This window comes from Gobius niger (genome assembly GCF_951799975.1).
Source record: "Gobius niger genome assembly, chromosome: 8".
NCBI classification, from domain to species: domain Eukaryota; kingdom Metazoa; phylum Chordata; class Actinopteri; order Gobiiformes; family Gobiidae; genus Gobius; species Gobius niger.
Genome location: NC_136859.1, coordinates 7,109,836 through 7,136,900, shown reverse-complemented (window position 1 = coordinate 7,136,900; position 27,065 = coordinate 7,109,836). Strand labels below are relative to the sequence as shown.

At 41.3% G+C, this 27,065-nt stretch overlaps 1 protein-coding gene across 1 annotated transcript in view; it reads right to left on the bottom strand.

The window, feature by feature from the left end:
• LOC306966535 (oxysterol-binding protein-related protein 10-like) overlaps positions 1–20,067 on the bottom strand; it is a 37,339-nt gene extending 17,272 nt beyond the window's left edge. Inside the window, exons 1-3 of the mRNA XM_079561328.1 lie at positions 19,808–20,067; positions 11,427–11,605; positions 8,022–8,101 (exon numbers count right to left, since the gene is read on the bottom strand). Coding sequence (XP_079417454.1) covers positions 8,022–8,101; positions 11,427–11,605; positions 19,808–19,962 — 414 coding nt within the window. The 5' untranslated portion in view covers positions 19,963–20,067. The remainder of the gene's footprint in view (positions 1–8,021; positions 8,102–11,426; positions 11,606–19,807) is intronic.
• Positions 20,068–27,065: the final 6,998 nt, after the last annotated feature.

Here is a 27,065-nt window from a genome sequence, read left to right as displayed (position 1 = left end):
GTTATAGACTGTTTATTTAATTATTTACTGTTTATACTTCTGTCCTCACAAAGTCCATGGCAGTCATTGTATATAAGATATCATGTGTATTTTCTCACATTTCCTGCCTATTTGCACACACCGAGTGTTTCTAAGAGCTGTATGTGACAAGTAAGTTTCTCCATAGTGAGATCAATAAAGGCTTAGGCTCTTATCTTATCTTATCTTATCTTATCTTATCTTCTTATCTTATCCTTATCCTTATCCATATCCATATCCTTATCCTCCGGCCTAATGAATATGATGGATTTTTGATTGAAAAACAGCATCATTTATTTAAATGAAGCCAAATGTCAATCTCTAGTATGCACACAAACTGACCCAGATTTTAAAACAGTTTGGGGTCACGGGTTTTTAGTTTGGTGATTTTGGCAGCGCAAAAAGTTTGGGAAACCATGGACTAGGTGATGCTTCCCTGTAGTCTTTAACCGCGGAGCTAAACTGCAATCAAGTAGTTTTTGTGTAGCCCAATATCACAACGGGAGCAGAGTGGTGTGGTTGGATAAGCATTACAGCACTAATGAAATGATCAGAGAAACATCTTTCTTTAATATATTTCTTATGAAGAGCAGAAAACCTCAAACATCCGGGTAGATTAACTCAGATGAATCGGCTGGATCTTCATGACTCACGAAAGCTGACCCTTCGTGACTAATTGAATCGATCGGTCGTTCTCTGTGATATTTCTGATGAGAATACGTACGACTGAGGGAGGAATCCTGGCTCCTGCTTCATCTGAGCGATGCCTCTGCGTCAGACACAATTACATTAACCGTCTGTGAATGAGATCCATTTCAGACGCTCCTCTTCGGTCCGAGTCTGTCAGCTCTTATGGAGGAACAATTTACCGCTACAATCGATATCACCAGAAAAACCAGGGTATATTTATCTCAAATGGATAAAACAATTCTTCAACTGAGGAGAGAAGGAGTAAGTCGCACTTTCTGCAAGTCATATGTTACTTGTTAGTCATTGATTTAGAGTTTAGAGTTTGAATCTTACGGCAGGAAACACCAAAGTGGTTTAGTCCTGGTTTAGTTCTGCTTTTAGTCAAGCTTTCCTACACGGCTGAAAAACTACGAATTATTTTGATAATCAACCTTTTTCTTCTTTAACATTCATCGTTTGGCTTTGAAAGGCGTGTGCAAATAGTATTTTTTCACACACTTTCAATCATGTAAAGCTAAAGTGATACTGTTTGAGAACATCTTCATGGATATACTGTACTTAAAGGAATAGGCCACCGTTTTTACATACTGAGATATGCTCTTACCTCACTTTAGCCGAGTTAATATATCCCCGTCTGGTCTTTGTCCGTAGCAGGGGGAAGTCCGTAGCAGGGGGAAGTCTTTAGGAGTTACTGCGCGGACGTTTTACTCCTCGTATCATTACGCCTCACAATATAGTCCCCCTTTTTATTTGTTTATAAAATCGACAAGCTACATTTCTGTGTAAATATACTTCGCATGAAAACACTTCACGTAACTTTATTTAAATAGGGAACACGTGGAAGAGCTTGGTAGCTTCTATCGTGAGCTTTTTTGGAGCTATATGACATGTGGGAGAGGCTGCGTATGTGCTCCGTTTGCCTGGCAGAGCGCACGGACCAAGACCAGACGGGGATATATTAACTCGGCTAAAGTGAGGTAAGAGCATATCTCAGTATGTAAAAACGGTGGCCTATTCCTTTAAAGGGACTATACAGAGTTTAAAAATGTTCAAATGAAGTATTTTCCTCCCCCTACATGTTCCAGCATTGTCCTAATGTGTAGAATGAGCCCAGACCCGTTCACCACAACTGCCTCTGAAATCATGCACTGTCACTCAGAAAGGTGTCGCACGAGCACAAGCTTAAAGGTCCTATATCATGCAAAATCGACTTCTTAGAGCTTTTAGCCATGTTGTTATGCTATTTCCTTATCAAAAACACCCCCAGAGTGGTTTTTGGCTTCATTCATGCAGTTCTCAGTAATCCTCCTGAATCCTGCTGCTCCGCCCTCTGCTTGCTGACGTGCTCAGTTGTGTCATCACAGCGGAACGGAAGTGCTCAACGTCTGAAATGTAATGTCTTACGGCCTGATTTTAATTTGTAAAACAGCTTTTTCATTATTTCTGTCGTTGTTGTTTTTTTTCTCCGGGATTCAGCGACTATCACCATTTCTTCTTCTTCGTTCTTTCTTCCTTCTTCTTCTTCTTCTTCCTTCTTCCTTTCTTGCCTAACGATAATGTCACGGAGAAAAAGAAGCGCGTTTGGCTTCAAGGACTTTATTCAACCTTCTTAAAGAAGAGGCCACTCATCAGAAGTTGTTTGTTGTTGTTTTCTCTCCGGAATTCAGCGACTATCACCAGAATAGTGTTTTTCTGTGACTGCCTCTGATGGATGTTTGGTGAACCTTCGCCAGAATCAAAGTGGATTCACTTTTATAACCAACGCGAGTCCCATCACGTAAAACAGCGATGGACCAGAGCGGTGAGTTGATCAAAACGTTCGTTACCTTGACGCTAATGGGGTTCATAATAAACATTAAAGGGCAGTGTTAATTTCATCGACTAAAATATTTAGTCTTAATTTTAGTCAAAGTGTTATTTTTGACGACTAAAATTGGACTAAAACGAAATTAAAACTTTTTCATGAGACGAAAACTATGACTAAAATGTCCAGATATTTTAGTCGACTAAAATAAGACTAAATAAAAATGAAAAGGAGAGACTAAAATCATCCAAACTTCTATTGACCGTCTGAAAGAGCCTCATATCATGTAAAGTCACTGCCAAAGGAGCAGCTCTGAGCTTTGTTCATGTGGAGCAGCTCCATGAAGCAGAGGAACAAGATTAAATATGATTATAATGAATATTATAAATGCAAAGTCGACTAAATTCGTCTTAAATTTAGTCGACTAAATTTACTTGCAATTTTAGTCGACTAAAACTAGACTAAAATTGAAGATATTTTTTTGACTAAACTAGACTAAAATCTAAATACATTTTCGTCAGAAGACTAAGACTAAAACTAAATTAAAATATGTTGTCAAAATTAACACTGTTAAAGGGGCTAGATGCAAGTTGGCCATTTATGCTCACTACTGCCACCTCAGGTCATACGTGTAACTGCGCCTTCTATATTAAGCTTGTGCATGACGGCACTTAATTAACACCTTTTTGAGTGAAGTGCAGGATTTCAGAGGCAGTTGTGGTGAACAGGTCTGGGCTCATTCTACACGTTAGGACATGACTGGAACATGTAACGGGAGGAAAATACATAATTTTAACATTTTTAAACTCTGTATAGTCCCTTTAACATAGAAAGATGTCCGTTATCCCCCAGGATGGAGATGACTGTCCTGCGTTACCATGGAGATCAGCTACCATGCATCAGTTTTAATAAACAGATGAATCGATAGCCTAACTAAAATGTATACTAAAAAATACTTAACTGTTTCAATAATGAATTAGTTGCTGATTAAGTGAGTAGTTTGAGCTTGACTTTTCCCTTGTTTAGATCCAGTTCTGCTTCCGTGGTGGTTTTCTGGCAGCAGTGGAGTCGTGCCTCTGTCTCTCTCTCTCAGGGGAGGGTGAGTCATCGACAGCAGATATTAAAAGACACTTCCTGATCCGCTCTGTCTGCGAACGACTCCAGCACAAAGCCCCACTCCATTATTTACTTCCAATACATGAGAGTAATAAAACGAAAAGAAAAAGTTAATAATCCTCCCGACTCTGCAATCTTTTCTGTGTGGAGTTTGCATGTTCTCTCTGTGTCAGCGCGGGTTTACTCTTACTGCTCGTCAACCTAAAACATGCACAATAGGCTAAATCCTCCATCTAGGTCAGGCGTCTGCCATCTTCAATGTTAAAAGAGCCACTTTAACCTGTTTTTAAATCAAAAGAAAGTCCTATAGAGCAGCAAAAGCCATTTCGTCAACAATGTACATGATTTTTATTGACAGGATGATGTAGAATAAAGGAATTAAATATAAAACTTAATGTCAAATCTTTTAAACTATATGAGGGTTTCCACAGGGCATTGAAAGCCATGAAATGAATTATGGCAAAATTGACGGATCAAAAGTCATTAAAAAGCATTAAAAATATATTGGCAAAACTGGCATTAGAGTCAAATACAAAAGATATTTTTCTTTAGAGACAGAACCTACACAATGCTCACTATTTTTACTGCATACTTTTGTCAAAGACATACAAACTATGGTTTAAAAATAATTCAGCTGCAGTTTTAGAGAAATTGTACAAATCTTTTGCTCAAAAGTTGCCCATCTTGTCCAATTTTGTTTTGAATGTCAAAATTTCCCCTCATTACCCTGTTTGATAGAATGTTTCTAAATCTTCATAAACAAATTTGCCATTTTTTTGTATTTGTGGCATGGAATATCTTCTTTATTTCTTTCTTCTTCCTTCCTTCTTCTTCCTTCTTTCTTGTTCTTCTTCATACATTCTACTTCTTTCTTCTTCCTTCCTTCCTTCCTTCTTTCTTCTTCTTCTTCCGTCCTTTCTTCTTCTACTTTCTTCTTCTTCCTTCGTTTTTCTTCCTATCCTCTTCCTTCTTTGTTCTTCTTTCTGCCTCTCTTCTTCCTTCTTCTTCTTCCTTCTTTCTTCTTCTTCCTTCTTTCTTCTTCCTTCTTTCATCTTGTTTCATCTTCTTCCTTCTCTCTTTCTTTCTTTCTTCCTCTCCTCTTCCTTCTTTCTTCTTTTTGCTTCCTTCTGTCTTCCTCCTTTCTTCTTCTTGTTTCTTCTTCTTCCTTCTTTCTTCATCCTTCTTCTTTTTCCTTCTTCTTCCTTCTTCTTCCTTCTGTCTTCCTCCTTTCTTCTTCTTGTTTCTTCTTCTTCCTTGTTTCTTCTTTCTTCTTCCTTCCTTCTTTCTTTCCTCCTCTCCTCTTCCTTCTTCTTCTTTTTCCTTCTTTCTTCTTCCTTCTTTCTTCTTCTTCTTCCTTCTGTCTTCCTTCTTCTTCCTCCTTCTTTCTTCTTGTTTCTTCTTCTTCCTTCTTTCTTTCTTCCTCTCCTCTCCCTTCTTTCTTCCTCTCCTTTTCCTTCTTTTTTCTTCCTTCTTTCTTCCTCCCCCTCCTCCTTCGACCGCTTTTGACTGATACTGACAACTGCAGACAGGGAACACCCCACAAGAGCTGCTGCAGGACGAGAACAGGACTAAACCAAGGTCAAAACCAAGGCCAAAGCAAGAGAAAAAAGCCTTAAAAAAAATGGCCGATCCAAACCTTGGCTCACTCAGGTCAAAGGTCGGAATAAACCACAGAACCAAGCCAAGCGTAAACCAATGGGATCAAGATGAAACAAGATGAAAACCAGGTCTAAACTGGGGCTGACAGTCTGATCGGAGCATGTTAGATAATATTCATAAAGCAGTCATGTTTTGTTGAAGTTAACCCAGTGAAAAGCCGGAAATATGAAAATCCACTTTCTGAGTAAATCTGGCAGCAATCTCCAATGACGCGCTGATACAAGTGCGTACCACGTCCATAGGATTAACACAGACTACTAATCTGAAGCGGAAACATTGGGTGAGGATGCTGACATCAGAGCTGAATCATATATTTGTTTTTTATTAATATAAATAAAGAAAAAGACGAGCATCTGGCATTTTCAGTGGTATCCGCAGAGGATTTCTGTGGGCACACTCCAATCAAATGCAGCTTAGATTTTAATTAAAACTTAAAGGAAAGTATAAATAAATACAAATCATGGCTGTGAGTGATCAAACAGCTCCATCTGCCCCTTTCTGCAAACCAATGCAAGGGTTAAAATATGAACCACACAGTAATCAAAGTGAGCACTAACCACTGCGCCACCGTGCCTTCAGTCCTATAATTTAGTCCCTTTTTTGAGTGTTTTTTATCTATTGGCCTATTTCGTGATGCTCCAATTTGTAAATTCTGACCCCGAAAACCACTGCTGTCTATCATCCTGTGTAAATGGGACACACTGAATTTAAATTTAGCCGGAAAAGTCCAGAAATGTTCATTAGGTCCTCTCGTTTTGATATTTCACAAGTATTTTGACAGCAGCGTGTCGTACAAGGGGGCGTGGTCAAGCCGAGGGGGAAGAAAACCTCTCATGGGAATCACAACTTTTTATTGTTTTTAGCTGTTTTCTGGTGGACTATAAACATATTTATCACACACCAATAAAGTCAAGTCAGTATTGGGTCCATATGGATGTTTTTTTCACAGCAAATTGTTCAGTAGAAGCGAAAAACAGCACTCGCTAACGTTAGCATATGTAGCATGAAACTATAATCTAGCTTCCTGGGTTACTGTTTGGGCTGCTGTAATGGTGTAGAAATAGTGTAATACGTTGATGTTTGCAACGTATTACAAACATCATGTTCGCTGTGAATCCAGCACCCAAAGGAAACGCCAGCTGTCGTAAGGTAGGAGCTTTTATCTTAGAGCTAAAGGCTAGTGTTGAAAAATGATAATATAACATGTAAACAAGTAAATATTATTTAAACTACTAACAGGACGATTCTTTTTTGCGCAGGCTCGTTCAAAACTTTGTGCTAGTTTTATTTTTTATTTTGTTAGCCGCGTTAGCTTCAAGACAAAAACATCCACCGTTATGAACACGGAGTTTTCTCCAGTGAAGTCGTTACGTCTCACGTAATATTTTTTAACCTGCTCCAGCCACATCCGAACTTTTACTCGCTGTCCTTTACCAAATCTTAAGCTATTGCTTCATTTCTGTGGGACCTGCTCATTTTTAATGGGAAGAGATGACAGACAGGAAGGACAGCCTCTGGCTGACTGTCCAGGCGGAAATCACGTGGGGTCACTGTGCATATAGCCCATAAGATAAATAGAGCTCAACAGTCCCACCCACTCCCCGTCACGAGTTGGGGTCCAACATCAAAAATCCCATGTATTATTAGCATTGGCTTTTTGAAAAAGTCAACTATTAAGAGTTTAACATCACAGCGCCGGCTAATCTGCTACGTGCTAACTCACAGACATGAAACATACAACGTAAAATGGAAGATCTGTCTAAAACGTATAAACTGCAAAATTATAAAAGTCCCGTGTAAGTGTCGGTAGTTAGCACATAGCTGATTAGCCGGCGTTGTGCCATTGAACTCTTCATAATTGACTTTTTCGAAAAGTCAACTCTAAAATATGGTATTTTTTGTGTCAGACCCCGACACGTGACCGGGAGTGGGTGGGACTGTGGAGCTCTATTGGGTCATGCTGTACGGCCATACCATCTGTGTAGTATGGTCATCACATTGATTTCATAATACGTAGACTTTTCGCAATGCATTTGCTAATGCTAATGCTAGTGCGGCCACAGCAGCTTATAAGCACACCTGCTGAAAAGTCATTACTGTTGGGAAAGACTTACCTTTACAGTGCTTCCATGTCACTTTTAGAGTAAAGTCAGACTCTGGTAGAATCGAGTCAAACAGTTGTATCACAATCTCTACTTTAGTCAATCTCAAAAATCGACATTTTCACAGTCATTTTCTTGGCAGAAAGTAGGAAGCAGAACCTAGTTTTGGAGATTGGATGAGACAATGCAAGATTTGTGTGCATTACATGATACTGAAGGAAAGCATTTGTTATCATTTAAGCTGAGGTTTGTGTTAAAGATGAAAATTTAACACATTTTTTTACTCCATTTCTTTGTGTTTTATTGTGTTTTTTTGCAACTCGTGTGTTACTGACGGTTACTGTGATTTCCTTTTTGTATTGAGTTGGTTTCGGTGGCACAAAATGGACTTCAATAATATTTATCGCCATATATTCCTGCCTCAATATATCAAAGTTAACATTTTGTGAGCGCGACGGGCCGAGACTGAGGACAATAAACAGCGTCGCTGACAAAAAAGAGGCAATTGGATTTTGGAAACGTGCCCCCGGGACAGTTAACCGGCATGACGGGTTTTTTTTTGTGTGTGTGTGGCAGTTGCAGTTGCTATATATAAATCACCCTTTGTCCCGTAGTTGGTTGTAATAATGTACCTTGGCGTCGCAGTCCGAGTGTCGTCTGGAGCAGAGCTGTAACTGTGTCATCCAGATCTCCTGCTCCTGCGCGTCCTCCGCTGAAACAAACAAACAAGCGTAAGAGCAAACTGAGGGGTTGTGGGTTCTCCTGTCTCATGTCGTTGCTCATTTTATCACAACATGCAGAAGAAGTGGAATCATTTACAGTTAAGGGGAGACACTACAGGCAAAACAAAAAAAAAACAGTTTTCAGGTTTTGGGCCAAATTGGTCTCTGAACATATAAGCTCTCTCCCGGAAACCAAAAATATACCTAATCTTCACAATGACATGTTTAAATATTGCGCTGATTCAAAGTTTGCCCATAGACTTATATGGGAGAACACAATTTCAAGGGCCTTTTTCTCAAAACACATTTTTCTGTCATTGTGGCGGCACTATGTCCACGTCAGTCGCACCTAAAGACTTCAAATGTTCGAGCCTTGGACTGAACAATATTTGGGAGATTTTTTCAGAGGGATTTTTTATTATTTAATCTCTAGCCTGATTTATTGAGTTTTGAATGTCAAAAAATGAGGCGAAAATTATTATTTTTTTACAAATTTTTCCACTAAAAAACAGCTTATTTTCAAACAAAACAAGAAATCCAAAATCCCCTCTGAAAACGTCTTGGTATCTCATTTATCAATAAAATGAAACCATACATTTGAATGTAGCTCTTTCCATTATTCAGATTTCGTCGCCGAAAAGATGGGAAATTTGGGGCATTTTTAGGCATAAAACACCTTGCTCTTATATGAAAAGATAAAATGACAGAAAACTTGCAATGTATTTTTTTTTCTCACATTTGTGCTAGTGATCTACAGCAAACGTTTCTAATTGATATCTGTAATTATTTATTTTTTTCCTATTCACCTGCAGTGTCTCGCCTTAAAGAGAACCAAATATTCATCATCATCATCATCATCAGTGCATCTTAGTCAATAAATGTTTCTATGGTGTATCTTGTGATGCCATGGAAAAGCAGCTGTCGGGTACTGTTCAATCCAAAAAAACAAAACATACATTATTATAAAAAAAATATTGTAAAAGTTTCACAAAGAATCCATCAAATAAGTCACGCTTAAATTTTCTGTTATTGGAATAAAATTTGTTTTGTCCTTTAGTATATGGTAAAAGCAGACATTTGTCCAAAAAAATACTGGTTTTAAAGCCTTTTAAACAGTCATAAAATGTCAGGCTAGTAGGCTTTTTTTTTTTACAGTGAAGTGACTGTTTTCCTCCCTGAAAGTTGTGAAGCCTGGTTTAAACTCTAAAATGTTCATGTTGTAAATGCATTAGGAAAGTTTAAGATGAGTTTCGACCAGAAAATAGCAATTTGAAATTTGAGTTTCCCTGTTTCTTTGTACAATCAGGTATCGCTCCTTTAAAGAGGTGGTATTATACTTTTTTCAATCACATAGCACCAGTCCATAGCACACTACAATGATGACGAAACCTTCTGTTGGTCTGTAAATTAGAATAACTGCCTTGTATAAAATTGCTCTGTCAAAATGGCTGTAGTGAATGTCTTGAAATAGGCCTGTCTCTGAAGAACCTCTGACCCTTTCCGACACGCCCCCTCCACACTCTGTCTGTGGCATCAGTGGGGAGTGGGTTCTGCTGAGGAGCAGTGGTTGGTTACTCGGCTGGTGACGAAAGCTCGGAGGCGTCTCCAGGAGGTGGGGGTGTTCCTAGGAGGACTCAGGCAAACCTATCCCTAAAATGGCTGCCATCAGAGTTTTTACAGATTACTCAAAAATACGTGAATGTGCCAAGGCAACACTTCAAATATGTTTTTTAATGAGGGAATAACGTAATAACATGATGTAAAGCTTGAAAAAGTCGATTTTGCATAATCCCCCCCCCCCCCCCCCCCCCTTTAAAAGGACTATACAGAGTTTAAAATGTTAAAATTAAGTATTTTCCTCCCCCTACATCAGAGGTGTCCAAAGTGCGGCCCTCAGACCAATTCATGGTGGCCCTCGGCCTCTTGCTGTGTCGGTACACATCACCAGAGATGACCTTTTTATTTGAAATGTAATAATTCTATACAATTCTAACCTAACAACTAACATTTTATTGTGAGACAGAGCTGGCATGAAGGTTTTAAGCTTAAATAGAGGTATGGGGCACAATTTAAACCTCTGCTAGTCGAAGGTTTTGCGGCACTAACTACTGATCTACGGCCCTTCACCCCGTGTACGCTTCAATATGCGGCCCCCCATGAAAAAAGTCTGGACACCCCTGCCCTACATGTTCCAGCCATGTCCTAATGTGTAGAATGAGCTCAGACCTGTTCAACACAACTGCCTCTAAAATCCTGCACTGTCACTCAAAAAGGTGTTAATTCAGGTCCGAGGTGCCGTCATGCACGAGGTGGCAGTAGTGAGTATAAAATGGCTAACTTGCATCTAGCCCCTTTAAGATTAAACACAGGGTCACATGCTCTACTATTTGGGTGGACCGAGATAAGCTTTCATTACAGTAGAGTTGTTTCAATAAGCTTCCGCAAAGTAAAAAAAAACAGTGTTGGGTTTTTCACTAAGATCTTGTGAAAAACAATGTGAGCCCGATGAATCCTGGCATCAGGGAAGAAGAAATCCAACCTGCACACAGCAGTACAGCCGTCCATCGTCCCATCAGGATGTTTTTTAAGTCCCCAACAGGCCGAGTGAAGCATCTCCGGTTGTGCGTCAGATATATAGGCGTACAAGAAACAACAAATAGAAAGGGTCCGGTTCTGGAGTTCTGGCTTTTCAGGGAAATCAGCGTTTTTGTCACTTTTTTCTTCTGTTTTCGTTACATTTTTCTTAATTTTTTTGTCGTGTTTTTGTGTTCTTTTTTGTCTTTATTTTTTGGTCATGTCTTGGCTTTTCTTAGCTTTTTTTGTCCCTTTTTTGTTGCTTTTCTGGCGCATTTTTGTTCCATTTTCATCCTCGTTTTCATCGCTATTTAAGCTTTTAGATTTGGGTAAAGTTCAGTTAAAGGGACTATACAGAGTTTAAAAATGTAAAAAAAAAAAGTATTTTCCTCCCCCTACATGTTCCAGCCATGTCCTAATGTAGAATGAGCTCAGACCTGTTCACCAAAACTGCCTCTAAAATCCTGCACTGTCACTCAACTGTTAATTCGGGTCTGAAGTGCCGTCATGAACGCGCTTAATATAGAAGCTGCAGTTACACATAAGACCTGAGGTGGCAGTAATGAGCACAAAATGACTAACTTGCATCTAGCCCCTTTAAGTCAAGGTGCGACCCCAGATGAGATTAGTTATTTAAATCCATGTGGAGACTTTTTTTTATGTAATAGACTTTTCCAAAACCCATCAGCCTGTACATTAATTTACTATCCCGACTAAATAAACAAAATAATGACAATGTACCTCTGAGTTTGTAGAGCTCTCCGGCGGTGGACTGGACGGTGAACATGAAGGGGTGGTCCGGGCTGGAGCAGACTCGGGCCCCGATCAGGGAGAGCGCCCCCCGGGGGGACTGCTGGGACCTGCAGGCGTCAGAGAGGTAGTACCAGAGCTGCCCCGAGTCTGGCTCCAGCACGAAGAACCTGCAACACAGACTTGCGTTAAAACAAGACTTTGGTTTAATCCTGGCTAAGTCTTTATTTACTCCTGGGTTTTTTCTTCTCTCTTTAGTCAATCATGTCAAAACACTTGCCTCTGAAAATATCCACATTCACAGACAACGTGCGAGACGCGGATTTGGAATTTTGACAAGTTTTTCCACATCCTGCTTATGAAAATGAGAAATTCGCACCAAAACTGTGAGGGTTATGCAACGGTCTTATTTTAGCACTCGTGTTACCTCCACAAAAACAAGAATCGAAACATGGGGAGATCGGGCTGTGATTCTTACACAGAAAAAGCCACCACCAAGGATTTAACCAAGAAAGAAAAACCTCCCACTGGAAAATTACTGCGTGAGAAACGATGTTACGCACACAAATGGAGAGGAAAGTGTCTAAAAATACGGAATGGCCAGGTGTTTGCTCGTTTTCACACATCTTTCACACATAAATGACTCCCCAACAGCACAAAATCATGTTTATGTGAAGCCAGAAGAATTTAGAGCCACACTGTGAACACTGCTCCACAAAAACAGAATAAGTTGGTGTGTTGTTTATTGGTGAAAGTTTCCTCAGAATATATGTGTCTCTCCTCAGACCTGACTGGTAGCTTTGCTGGGAGTGGGACAACTTCTCGTTTCAATGGATGTTGATATTTTGCCTTGAGGGTTTAGCATAATCCCAACCTTCACCCAAATCCATAAGTTTGCAGCCTATAGGCCAGTGTCACACCTCATTTGAAAGCTAAGACCTATAAAACTCATCTACAGTAAATGGAGCTTTTTCCTCAGGACCCAGGGACCTTCACTGGACCCAGGGACCAGTGCATGTCAAATGTGTAGAAATGTGTATGTGGTCTACACATTTGTAGACATACCACAAATGTCTAAGTTCACAAATCGAAAATTGAAACTCATCATCAATATGGCACATGACCCTCCTACACTCTACACTTTTTTTCACTTTGGAGTCTCTAACGGAGTAAAGCTTTATAATTTATCCTTCAAAAGTTCTAGCCTGGATTTACCAGACCCTTGTACTCCTTACGTTTCATACAAGGGTCTGGACCCTCACACTTGAGCTCCATTATCAGGTGGGAGGGGTGAACTCGTTTGAAACGATTGGATCTGATTTCCACTAGCGTTTGGTCGTGACGTATGTAATGAGTGAGTGAAGCAGCTATCATATCTATTATAAATCTATCATAACTCTATCATAGCTCTATCATAACTCTATCATAACTCTATCATAACTCTATCATAGCTCTATCATAGCTCTATCATAGCTCTATCATAACTCTATCATAACTCTATCATAACTCTATCATAGCTCTATCATAGCTCTATCATAACTCTATCATAGCTCTATCATAGCTCTATCATAACTCTATCATAACTCTATCATAGCTCTATCATAACTCTATCATAACTCTATCATAGCTCTATCATAGCTCTATCATAACTCTATCATAACTCTATCATAGCTCTATCATAGCTCTATCATAACTCTATCATAACTCTATCATAACTCAATCACAACTCTATCATAGCTCTATCATAGCTCTATCATAACTCTATCATAACTCTATCATAACTCTATCATAACTCAATCACAACTCTATCATAACTCTATCATAGCTCTATCATAGCTCTATCATAACTCTATCATAACTCTATCATAACTCTATCATAGCTCTATCATAACTCTATCATGCCTCTATCATAACTCTATCATAACTCTATCATAACTCTATCATAGCTCTATCATAACTCTATCATGACTCTATCATAACTCTATCATAACTCTATCATAGCTCTATCATAACTCTATCATAACTCTATCATAACTCTATAATAACTCTATCATAACTCTATCATGACTCTATCATAACTCTATCATGACTCTATCATAACTCTATCATAACTCTATCATAGCTCTATCATAACTCTATCATAACTCTATCATAACTCTATCATAACTCTATCATAACTCTTGGGGGCATTCCTTGTGCATTCCAAGGCTTCAATTTTAATTTCTGGATATTTTGGAGCTGAGCCAGGACGGATTGAAGACCTTCCATTACTTTTGTATCCGCCGCCATTGCCAAACTACAACCAGCATCTCTTGCTGTCACCAACAAACCCCGCTCCCCGCTCGCTGAATGGTAGGTAGAAATTCAACTGATTTAACGCGGCCCCTGAGATCAGACCCAGACGAACATGTAGGGAAATGATAATTGACCAGAGTTTATGGATGGCTAAGGCCAGGCTAGCAGAGTACAGATCTTCAAAAACTCTAACTTTGTTACTGACCACCTCCAGTTTAGTCCTATTTTTACCCTTGTTGTTGATTAGTTTGTTCTTTATTGGGTTTATACAGTTCAGAGCTAAAACAGCATCCTCAGAGCGACAAACAGTATAGTATTTTCTCTCCTCTCAGAAAATCCCTCAGTCCCAGCCTCCATAAACCTGAACGTGCCGCGATGACCTGTAGTGGACGGAGGCAGCTGCTGCGCATATGCCGGACACAGCGTCCTGAGGTTTGCCGTATGTCTCTCTCCAACCTCTTTTGCGCCGAACTGTCCCGTCCAATAAAGCCTCGGGGCCAAAAATACCTCAGCGTGAAAGCGTCAGAAGGAGAGACTTTGTCAGGATGAATTTTCGAGCCGTCACTCTAATGTCCATGAGCCCACATCTGAAAGGCATCTGTCAGTCAAAGCCGCAAATGTGAGGGGAGGGACAAGAGGCTAAAATTAAGCCTTCTCTGGATAGAAGCTTTACAATTTGATGAGACAGGCTGTTAAATTACTTTTGATGCCTATAATACTGCAAAAATTGATAGCGTTCTGTATTTCAGAGACGTCCAAACAATTGTTCTGGAGCGTTTTTCGTCCTCGCACTGCATTCTCAATATTAAGGCTCCACAATGTACCACCACATATCCATATCATCGCCACTATATACCACTAAATCACGGAGGTCTTCCATCTGACTGAGATCTACACATTTTTGCAAAGTCTAAAAACAAAATATATCGGAACTAACAGAGCCGTGGGAAGATATTTCTGTTTAGGAGGTGCTGAGAGACGTTTTCTGTGCTTATTTCCTATTTTGTAATATTACCTGCTAAGTTCAGACTATCCACCAGGGGGAGCTGCATAACCCTCAGCACCATAGGTTACAACAAGTTTAGTTCTAGTCATGATATTTTAGATCCACTTTTAGCCTGGTTTTGTTCCTGATTTAGTGTTAATTGAACATTTGATTCCTTTTTTTGGATACACTTAATGGATTGCACTGTGTTGAAATTTAGTGATTTCAAATTGTTATTGCAATATTTAAGACCGTCACTTTTTTTCACATATTATGCTTTAAGGAACAGGCCACTGTTTTTACATACTGAGATATGTTCTTACCTTAGCTAAAACTTACACGATCCAAGTCTAGTTACACAAGATTAAACATGTCGTTTAACTTTTCACGTAACTGTGTTTAAAGCAATACTAAGAAACTTCTTTACCTTAATAAATCCTTTTCCCTCTGGGGGTAACACAAGTGTTAATGGGATGATTGGGGGGTCTTTTATCTGGTGTCTCTTGCCAGAAAATCACAATTGCAACTTGACTGTCACCGGACCGGAGCCACCAATACACACTAATGAAATCACGAAGAAGAAGCTAACAGGCTAACGGGCAAAGCTAACTGCGGGCTAGCGCCACTTAAACAGTATTTACAGCCAAGTTTGAGTGAAAAAAATGATTTCCATTGTGTAATTGGATGTACAATATCCCTCTCAACCTTTGTCTTTTCTGTCAGCGTAGTATTTACTCTCACAGACAATTAATAAGTAAAAAAATCGCAACATGCTACGACACCTGCAGTTTCGCTTAGTCCTCCAGGGGCAAGAGTTACATAGTACTGCTTTAAATAGGGAAAAAGTGGAAGAGCTTAGCAGCTTCTAACTTCACCTCAGTTTAGGGTTATGAATATGCTTAGATTAGACACTGAAATATCCACTGCACACTTGTAACAATCGGACAAAAAGAGCTGCCAAATTTGACTCTCTTTTTTGGCACGTCAAGTGGCCCTCAATAGACAAACGTTGGACACGGCTGCTGTTTATCGCAATGTTTACTATCTCTTTTGTGCTTTTCAAAATGAGCTTGTTCATCTCAAGGGTCACCTCATTAGAAACATTTAAAACTAAATCGAATTCAAGTCACAAAAGCCGCAGTTATTTCAGAAGGAAAATGCTATTATACAAACAAAATATAGTGTCTAAAAGAGCTGCTAACCATGTAGTTTAGTCATCACTAGGCTAGACCATAGATCAGGCATGTCCAAAGGGCGGCCCGGGGGCCAAAGGCGGCCATCAGACCCATTTTTGGTGGCCCTCAGCCTTCTTGTTTTGGCACACAATACAAGAGATGGTCCTTTTTACTGCAATGTTAATAATTCCACACAATCAAAACCTCAAAAACTAACTATACTATATTGTGAGACAGGGCTGGTGTGGTTCCAAGCCTAAATAAAGGTGTGGGGCAATACAATATACAGTATATTTACGTGTCAACATGCGACCCTCGGTGAAAAACGTTGGGACACCCCTGTCATAGACCATTTGTGTCAAGAAATGTAATTGTAATTGTCTACAAACAACTCTGCGTGTTCTGCAATGTGAACTGAGTATTCTCTTTTTTTTTGTAAAACCATTTTGGGAACTTGTTTGTGTTCAAGTCCTGGTAGTCGGGTTTAAAAAGGTGCACAGGAGTGGAGTCTTGTAAGTGAATTTGAAGCCGAATCGTGGTGTGTCTGAGCGAGAGGAGCAGTAACTCAGAGGGAAGACGGTCTAAGACGTGTGGCATGTGTGAGGTGTCTCTGCAGAGAGAGAGAGCAAGTGAAGTGTGATCATTCAAGTCATTATACGACCAGGCGCTTCTGCTATTGATCTACTGAGGAGAGAGGGGGGGGGAGAGAGAGAGGAGAAGGTGGAGGAAGAAGGGGGGATAAAAGAGAATGGGGGAGACTGTGTGACAGGAGAGAGAGAGAGAGAGAGGGCAGAGAGGGAGAGAGAGCAGGGCTTTCCTCCGATGAGTCAGAGATGGTTTTGGGACTCCCGCCCACACACTTCACAGACATCTCCAGAGCCGTGAAAAGAGAGAGAGGGAGAGTAGGAAAGAGAGAGGGGGAGAGAAGGGAAGAGAGAGATGGAGAAAAGGAGGGAGAAGGAAAGAGAAAAGGGGAGAGACGGGGAAGAGAGAGAGGGAGAGAAGGAAAGAGAGAGGGAGAGAGAAGGAAGAGAGAAGGGGGAGAAGGAAAGAGAGAGGGAGAGAGAAGGGAAGAGAGGGAGGGAGGGAGAGAGGGAAGAGAAATGGGGTGAAAAGGGAAGAGAGAGAGGGAGAGAAGAGGAGAGAGAAGGGGAGAGAAGGAAAGAGAGCGAGGGAGAGAAGAGGAGAGAGCAGGGGAGAGAAGGGAAGAGAAGGGAAGAGAGAGAGGGAGAGAAGGGAAGAGAAATGTGCAGAGAAGGGAAGAGAGAAGGGGAGAGAAGGGAGAGAGAAGGGAAGAGAGGGAGGGAGGGAGGGAGGGAGGGAGAGAGGGAAGGGAAGAGAAATGGGGTGAAAAGGGAAGAGAGAGAGGGAGAGAAGAGGAGAGAGAAGGGGAGAGAAGGAAAGAGAGCGAGGGAGAGAAGAGGAGAGAGCAGGGGAGAGAAGGGAAGAGAAAGGGGAGAGAAGGGAAGAGAGAGAGAGGGAGAGAAGGGAAGAGAAATGTGCAGAGAAGGGAAGAGAGAAGGGGAGAGAAGGGAGAGAGAATGGAAGAGAGGGAGGGAGGGAGTGAGGGAGGGAGAGAGGGAAGGGAAGAGAAATGGGGTGAAAAGGGAAGAGAGGGAGAGAAGAGGAGAGAGAAGGGGAGAGAAGGGGAGAGAAGGGAAGAGAGCGAGGGAGAGAAGAGGAGAGAGCAGGGGAGAGAAGGGAAGAGAATAGGGAGAGAAGGGAAGAGAAATGTGCAGAGAAGGGAAGAGAGAAGGGGGAGAGAAGGGAAGAGAAAGGGAGAGAAGGGAAGAGAGAGGGAGATAAGGGAAGAGAGGGGGGAGAGAAGGGAAGAGGAGAGAAGGGAAGAGAGGAGGGGAGAGAAGGGAAAAGAAAAGAGAGAGTGGAAGAAAAGGAAAAAGGGAGAGAGGGAAAGAGAGAGGGGAGAGAAAGAAAGCAAAAGCGAGAGGGGGAGAAAGCAGAGAGAAGAAGAGAGGGGGAGAGAAAGCAGGGAGTGGGAGAACGGCATAAGAGGGCGTGAAGGGTGAGAGAGGCAGAGAGAGAGAACCAGATTTTACACAAAGCAGTGCATGTTTAAGTCACAGCAGTCGGAGATAACAGTTCATTTGGGTAATTTTAACAAACCTTTTTTGATTTTGGGAGAGAGAGGACACACGTTCAGTAAACTGGACTCTTGACTTCACTGATCCGTCAACGTGATGCTGTCTGGGGGGATTTCAAACACGCTGATGTGGCAGATGTGGCGCTCGCTCGTCGTGGGGTGGACATGTGTGATCTGCATGAACCGTGTGGGCAGTTAAGCGGCGCCACAGCAGCTCCCTGTCAATCACTCGGCTCAATCACAGACAGCGCGAGTTAAGTGTCTCGATAGCGGACACAACAACTGTATGTGCGACGCCGTGACAGGGATCGAAAAAGGCAACTACTCTCTGCGCTCCATCTGGCCCTCTCCCTCTCCCTCTCCATCCTTTACTCTCACGCCCAACTTCATGTCCTCGTTTACTACATCCATAAATCTCCGGTTTTGGCTTCCTCTAGGGCCAAGCCTTGTGTTTTCCTGACAGCACGGACTTCTAAATCTTGGAAATACACAAAATCTATGTTTGAACAACACCACGTTCACACATTCTAATCCTGGTTTAAACCACCTTTCTCAGTTAGTTAACCCAGGTTTAGCAGTAGACCTGGTTTATCCCTATGAGCATGAACTTCTATTAAAGCTGCATATAAGATGGAAGACACTGTAAAGTCATCTGAGATCTAACACAATTAAAGGCGCATTCACATACGAAGCTCTAAACCCCTGCCTTAAAGGGGCTAGATGCAAGTTAGCCATTTTATACTCACTACTGCCACCTCAGGTCATACTTGTAACTGCACCTTCTATATTAAGCTTATGCATGACGGCACTTCGGACCCGAAACAACAACTTTTTGAGTGGTGAAAAGGTCTGGGCTCGTTCTACACGTTAGGACGCGGCTGGAACATGCTTTACCCAAATCTAAAAGTTTCTCGACTGGAGCTTATAGTGTGGTGTCTCATTTGAAAGCAGATTTTTCCTTGTGTTGTTCACTTTTTTGTTGCTTTCTGTGGCTTTTTCCTTTCTTATTTGTAACTGTTTTCTTGCATTTTTCTGTTCATTCTTTTTTTCAAGAAGCTTTAAGATTTGGGTAAAGCCGAACTGGAGAAAATGTGCTCAGTTAAGGCGAGGGTTAAGAGGTTAAGCAGCCATTTCCTAAAAAGTCTTTAGGTCTTGTTAGTCATTCTACTTTTTTTGATTATAGCTCATTATTCTGGAAAAGGCTTTGTTTATATAAAATGTACTGGGTGTTTCCCAACCAGGGGTACTCGAGGACCTAGCAGGGCGTACTAACTATTTCAGACTGAAAAAAGGGGGGACATTTTGATGGGGAAACATTGTCTTTTTACTTACAAATAGTGTTTTTAAGTGACTGCTTTCTAAATAAACTGGGACTCCCGCTGAAAGGTCCTATAAAACCCCTGCTGTAGGCTACAATGTGCAGCCAGTCATGAACTTTTAGTTTATTTTTGCTACATGGTTGAGTCCCTGGTTTAGTTCTAGTGGGTTTAGTTCCATTGGGTTTAGTCCCTGCTGGTTTATAACTGGTTTAGTCCATGTTTTGGTTTTGCTTTACACCTGGTTTTACACCTTGTCCAAAACCTAATTAAGTTTAGTCCTGGTGTACCCCTGCTTAGACCGAATTGACCCTTAATACGTTTAGCCCCCGGTCTAGTTTCGTCCTCACATCCACTGTAAACTTAGAATATTACCTCTGAGGCGTATTTCGTGCATGGCTGAAGCGAAGACCACCCCAAAAAAACCCAGCGCGTGCTCCAGCTGTCCCACATAGAGAAGGACCGCGCCGTGTGCACCCCCAGCTGCTGCAACAACTCACCGACTCTGCCATCCGTGGAGCAGGTTGGTGTATTTCTTCAGCGCTCCCTCCAGATGCTGCTTGCTGCGGGGCGACCTGAGCAGCATCCCTGCGCCACCGTCCCGCGCCGAGGAGGCTGCAGCAGAGGGGCTTTTGCGCGCGGGAGAGCGACGCATGATCACGGCACGGACGGGCTGCACTGACTGAGCGCACACGGACAAACACTGAATGAAGAGGAAGGGGTTTTCTCGCTCTGTTGCACTGCGTCTCTCTCACTCTGTTTTAATACTTCTGCAGCCCGGAGCCGCTGCAGATACGCGACTGCGCGTTTACGACCGCAGATTCACGACACTTTTTGTTAGTTTTTGTTTTTGTACAAGACGGCGCCATTTTTTTGTTTTGGAAGATCATGTAACAATATTGAGGTGCAGAAGACAGCTACAAAAATCTCGCTCAATTTAGGTTTTATTTTTGTAAAGAGGCTGCACTGGAAGAATAAGTTCTCAAATTGTTCACTTAATGGCCATACCTGACTTTCTTTTCTTTTTGCCTCAATAAAAGTTGGCTATGTTGTAAAAGTAGAAGAAATGAGCCTGATGTGTAAAGTTCAGTGTTTGAGCAAGTTACTTCAAAATGGTAATATATTCAGTAGTTACAGCTTTAAAAATGTAATATGTTTGTATTACTTATTACTGTTTCAAAAATGTAACCGAGTTACATGACTTCGAGTCACTTCTGAGTCACTTTTGGTAGAATATAAACTGATAATAAGGAAAAAATGGCTCCTGCCCCCTGTTGGGTCCGATGACATCATCACATTCTAGAACCTGCAACCCAGCAATAAACCAGTGTCCAACTTGTTTTGTTATGCTGCTTTTGATTGTATTATTATTATGTAATGACTAATATATTCCCCTATTTTGTTTAAGAAATATGCGTTACATTCCTTAGTTACTTGAAAAAGGTATATATTTCTGTAACTTGTTACTTTTGTAATACGTTAAACCAACACTGGTTAGAATAAATACATGTATAAATTAACTCGATGCAATTGTTTATAGTCTAAAATTTCAGTGTTGATGTCGACATATTTTAAATCTTAGTTACTTATATGATGATTTTTTTTTTAGCATATCTGCTCTCAGATTCAGTGACTTCATGAACTTCCAAACTGCAGATGGAGAAATGTTGTGGTTGTGAATCTGCTGTCGTGAATCTGCAGCTGCTCCGGTCTGCAGGCCGATTCACACTCTCTCTCTCTCACTCTCTCGCCGTTAGATCACTGACGTTATTGCGTTTTTTATGTTTTGGAAATCCCGGGTTGGTCACTCCCACATATGCAGCTCCATATCCAGCACCACACTGTGCATCAATAATGCAGCACACAGGCTCAACGGAGACACGCATCTGCACATCCCGAGCATTATAAACAGGTGCAACAAAAGGCTTCTTTAACATCTCTATGAGATTATATTATCTCTGACCATCGATGTGTGACCGAGCCTGATCGAGCCTGATCGCTGTAGCACAAAAGCAGAACAGCCGGGGCTGAAGGACCAAGGACTATGACAAAACAATCATCCACATGTGGCCTAAACAAATAACACTAGACCAAGTCTAGGCCAGACCTGGGCTATATCAGGGCCTATACAATTATGCTGCAGGACTAATGCAGGAAAGGGTCTGGACCAGGACTACACCAGGTCTAAGACATCAGTCCAAGGGGCTCGACAAAACCCAAAGCCAAGCCAGGAGTCAGTGGACAGGTCTGGATGAGGAACAAACCTTACAAGTGTAAAGGACCAACACTTAAACCAGGTCTACATTGTGGGGCTGGACCAGGACTAAAGCGGGTCTACGCCGGTCCAAGGGGCTCTGCACAACCAGACCGAGGGTTACTTAATCTGAAACGGAACAAACCAAGTCTAAATATTATAGAGGAGCAAATTTAAACCAGGTCTAAATTGTGGCGTGGGTTGAAACAGGACAAGTGGGTAAAAGGGGCTCGACATAAACCGGCTTAAAGGACGAGTGTTGGGCAGGTTAAAATTGTAATATATTCTATATAGAAGTTACAGTTCTAAAATGTATATGTTTGTATTACATATCACTGTTTCAAAAATGTAACTTAGTTACACTACTTTGAATTACTTCCGAGTTACTTTTGGTAAAATATAAACTGAACATAGTAGAGGAGAGCGGGTATGGTTGTAACATGAACATATCAGTGTTTATCCACTTCCTCCCACATGGTGATTGTCACGGTTATAAACAGGTTCATGCAGATTATAGAGAGAAAAGAAAACATTTTCTGACCAATATTTTGTTTAGTGCTTATACTATTGCACATAAAACCATATGACTTGTATTAGATTAAATTGTAGTTTCTCAGGCAAAATGGGATGCACATTTCCCTTGCTAATCTCAAAACATTATGCTGATACAGCTGAACAATGGCTGACAGGGGCGGGGACAATAATCCCCTATATACAGTTAATGACACTTATTGATTTTGATTCTTTTACAGAATGCCTGGACAGTCAGTTGCAAAGGCTCATGGGATCTGCCATGTAAAACTGAGCAGATCCTGCAAAACACTACAGAAGCTGAGAGGCCGGGGTCCAGCATCATCCCAGTGTAGGTTACACTGAATAACAGGTTGGATTGTTCTTTTATTGAAATAAACCTCTCTTTGAAGCATGACGTGGCCTCTGTTTTTATTTCTTTTGTTTAACTGTTACAACTTACCCAAAATGTGTTACAACCTGCTCCGGTAGTGTGGTAGGTTGAAACAAAGGACCACCATGTATTTAACATCAAATCATGAGGTTTGTGATATTCTTGCAGAGGTTTGAATTGGTGCTATTTGTAGTAAACAAATGTGGGTATATATATTCAGTGAGTTACAGGTGCTGGAGGAAAAAGTGTTACACCCAAACCCAGTCTCCCCAACAATGCAACGAGGCAAGATTTTCTTTTCCTTCATTCTCTCGTGATCTGTTTTGACGACATTAACTACACACAACTGCAGATCTTATACACCAACTTGTTTTGGTTCTGGGGGGAGTTTGGCATTTTTTTTGTTCAGGGTGGACTAGGAGTAAACCAGGTCTAAACCAGGTCTAAGCCGGTCCATGGGGCTAGACATAACCCGGCATAAAGCCAGGCAGGAGTCACTAAGCCCGGCCTAGACTGGGTGAGGAACAAACCAAATACTATAGAGAACCAAAACTTAAACCAGGTCTAAGTGTGGCCAGGGTTGGACCAGGAGTAAACCAGGTCTAAACCAGGTCTAAACCAGGTCTAAACCAGGTCTAAACCAGGTCTAAACCAGGTCTAAACCAGGCCTAAGCCGGTCCATGGAGCTAGACATAACCCAGCATAAAGCCAGGGCAGGAGTCACTAAACCCGGCCTATATGGACCGGATGAGGAACAAACCAAATACTATAGAGAACCAAAACTTAAACCAGGTCTAAGTGTGGTCAGGGTTGGACCAGGAGTAAACCAGGTCTAAACCAGGTCTAAACCAGGTCTAAACCAGGTCTAAACCAGGTCTAAACCAGGTCTAAACCAGGTCTAAGCCGGTCCATGGGGCTCGACATAACCCAGCATAAAGCCAGGGCAGGAGTCACTAAACCCGGCCTATATGGACCGGATGAGGAACAAACCAAATACTATAGAGAACCAAAACTTAAACCAGGTCTAAGTGTGGTCAGGGTTGGACCAGGAGTAAACCAGGTCTAAACCAGGTCTAAACCAGGTCTAAACCAGGTCTAAGCCGGTCCATGGGGCAAGACATAGCCCAGCATAAAGCCAGGCCAGGAGTCACTAAACCCGGCCTATATGGACTGGATGAGGAACAAACCAAATACTATGGAGCACCAAAACGTAAACCAGGTCTAGCGCTCATGCCTCACAGCTAGAAGGTCCCGGGTTCGATTCCCACCTGGACGGGGCCTTTCCGTGTGGAGTTTGCATGTTCTCCCCGTGTCTGCGTAGGTTTCCTCCGGGTACTCCGGTTTCCCCTACCACTAAAACATGTACAATAGATTCCCCTCTGGGGCCAGAGATTCTTAATCTCAGCGGGACTATCCTGGTTAAATAAAGGTCAGTAAAATAAAATAAAATAAAATAAAAGCTGGTCCATGGGGCTAGGCACAATGGGGCATAAAGCCAGGCCAGGAGTCACTAAACCCGGCCTATGGACTGGATGAGGAGTCTTTAAAGTGTAGAGGACCAAACTTAAACCAGGTCTAAATTGTGCCCTGGGTTGCAGGTGTCCGGATCAGGACTAAATGGAGCGGACCAGGATAAAGAACAAGCAACTTCTATTGGCTGGACCAGGAATAAACTAGGTGTATTAACCAGGTCGAAGTTGGCAAGTGAAAAAGCACGCACCCAATTAGCAAAAGTCATAATTTCGACAGCCTGTTCACTATTAGGCGCACATGCACGCCTTTTCCCTTGACTTGAATCCCTTCAGAGAGGGCTACAACCAAGCATATGCTGAGGTAATGTTATTCACGCTTCAGTCATCGCAGGTCATCCATCTCTTACGTAACTCGGGGGCGACGTCACTCTGCGCGGAAACGACACGGACCCCGATCCAGCCTCATTCACGAATCTTATCAATCAGGGATTCCGCGACAATAACAATAGTAGAGGCTGCGTGTTGCATAGACGGATAATCGGGTTAAATGTAAACGATTTAGAGTGCGCGTCGGGAGAGGGAGAACGCGGGCGCTCTAGTGGAAAAGGTTAGTGGAGAAGTAATTAGGTCTCGCGCACGTCCCGAGGCGCTCCGTTTTAATTTTGCGAACATCAGAAGGAGATTTATTACATAATTTATTACCATCCATCTCAGTGAGCACTCGACATTACGTAACGACGTCATCTGTGAGAAGAAAAAAAAAAAAAGAAAAAAAAAAAAAGAGGGGCTAAACCAGGACAAGCGCGAACTGGATTTGTGAGGCGGGACACTAGGGCATCCATAAACCTCCTCTTTTTTGGTCTTCCTCCTGACCTAATTCTGTTTCCTGGCAGCGCTGTCAACACTGGGACTCACTATCCGTCTCTGTGCATGTCCAGACCCAATCTTTGGACTCATCTCGTGCGTAAAATTGTTGATGTGATGCTGATGGGGATTTTGACCAAACATGGCTAGTCTTAATGTTATAGCCTATTTTAAAGGACCCGTACCTGATTTGTTTTCTTCAATGTGGAATAAAAACGCTTTTGTTGTTTACATGATGTTGCTATGGTGAAATGAAGAGGCTAGTGATCCAGATATAAGGGTGACCACTTCAAATAGTAGTGAAAGTGGGACAGAATGTGATGATGTGTGACATGGAGGGACAGGCATGAGAAATTTAAACTTATTAAGGTCAGCGTTTCCTTTGCTGTTTTGGCCCAAAGTCACATACAGATAAAAATGGGTCACAAAATATTCTGATCTGGAAAGTTAGGACACAATACTGTGCGTTTTGTACATTTTTAGAAATGTATTAAAGGAACAGGCCACCGTTTTTCCATTCTGTGATATGTTCTTACCTGAGCTTAGACGAGTTGATGCGTATACCTGTCTGGTCTTTGTGCCCGTGGAAGAGCGTGGTAGCTTCTAACTTCACCCCCGTTTGGAGCAATAGGAATACATTGGGAGAGGCCAAATGCTAACAACATCTTTGGCCATTTTGCGTGACTGAGGGCACGCACAAAGACCAGACAGGTACACATGAACTCGTCTAAGCTCAGGTAAGAACATATCTCAGTATGGAAAAATGGTGGCCTGAGACACTACAGGCAAAACTGAATTTTGAGTTTTCATGTTTTGAACCATTTGGTCTCTGAACATATAAGCTCTCACCTGGAAACAAAAATATATACCTAATCTACACAATAACATGTTTAAATATGGCACTGATTCAATGTTTCCCATATATTTATAAAGGAAAACATATATTCAAGGGCCTTTTTCTCAAAACGCATTTTTCTCTCATTGTGGCGACACTATTTCCACGTCAGAAGCTCCTAAAAACTTAAAACGTTCCAGCCTTGGACTGAACAATATTTTGAAGATTTTTTTATATCTAATTCCTAGCATGATTTATTGAGTTTTGAATGACAAAGAAATGAGGCAAAAATTCATATTTACAGATTTTTCCACACAAAAAAAACCCAGCTTATTTTAAAACTAAACAAGAGACCCAAATTACCCTCTGAAAAAGTCTGGGTAGCTCAGTTGAACTCAATCAAATAAAACCATAAATGTGAATGTAGCTCGATCCGTTCAGATTCAGATTTAGTCTCCAAAAAGATTGGACATTTTGGGCATTTTTTGGCACATAACACCTTGTCTTTACATGAAAACATAAAATGACAGAAAACTTGCAATATCTGTTTTTTCACAATGACGCCAGTAATCTACAGCAGAAGTTTCTAATTGATAACTGTAAATTTAAAATGTCTCCCTCTTCACCTTTTTTTGCATTTCCAAATATGAGAAATATTAGATCAAGCAGAGGAATGGACTCAAATGTGGATGTTCGAATTAAAACGGACTGAGTAAACACTGAAAATGTCATTAGACCATTTGCTAGTATTTTTTTGTTTATGAATATATGGTAAAAATAATGCCTACTGGAAACAACTGTGACTTCATTGTTGCCATAACCCATTATTCTGGTCAAAGAGTGAATTGTTTTTATTCTCATTTTGTTTAACTTCTTGTAAAGCACTTTGGTGTAAAGTTATTTGAAGTTTTGTCAGATGAACAATGATTAACTTTGATAGACGTGATCGTTTAGGAATCTGTAATGTCACTTTTGGGGACTGGAGACGCCACGCTGGAGGATCATGGGACAACCATTCCACCGATTACGTCTCGCCATCCTCTGGCGTCCCCATTCGGTGGGAATTTAACCAATTGTTCAAGATTTGGAGATGAGCGGGTCGGCCCTGTCGTGGTGGGTTGAAGTTTAAAGATATTACATCTTATTGGTCTATTCAGATCAGATTGCATTTATAACCTATAAAGCCTATTACTTTGTGAATCAAAACAGAAGCAGGAAAGTTTCAAAGCAAATAATAACCAGTTTCATAACTCATTGACATGTCGGATGCATGATGTTGCAATCCTGTGACATAATCTTCATACCCTCTGTTATACATTTTTTGCATTATTATTTTTGTGCACCAAGGGCTTGAGAGTGACAACATTTTTCTGACTAAAGGTTTTTTTCCGATACATTACATTTGGTTAAAAAAATGAAAAAAGTTCAA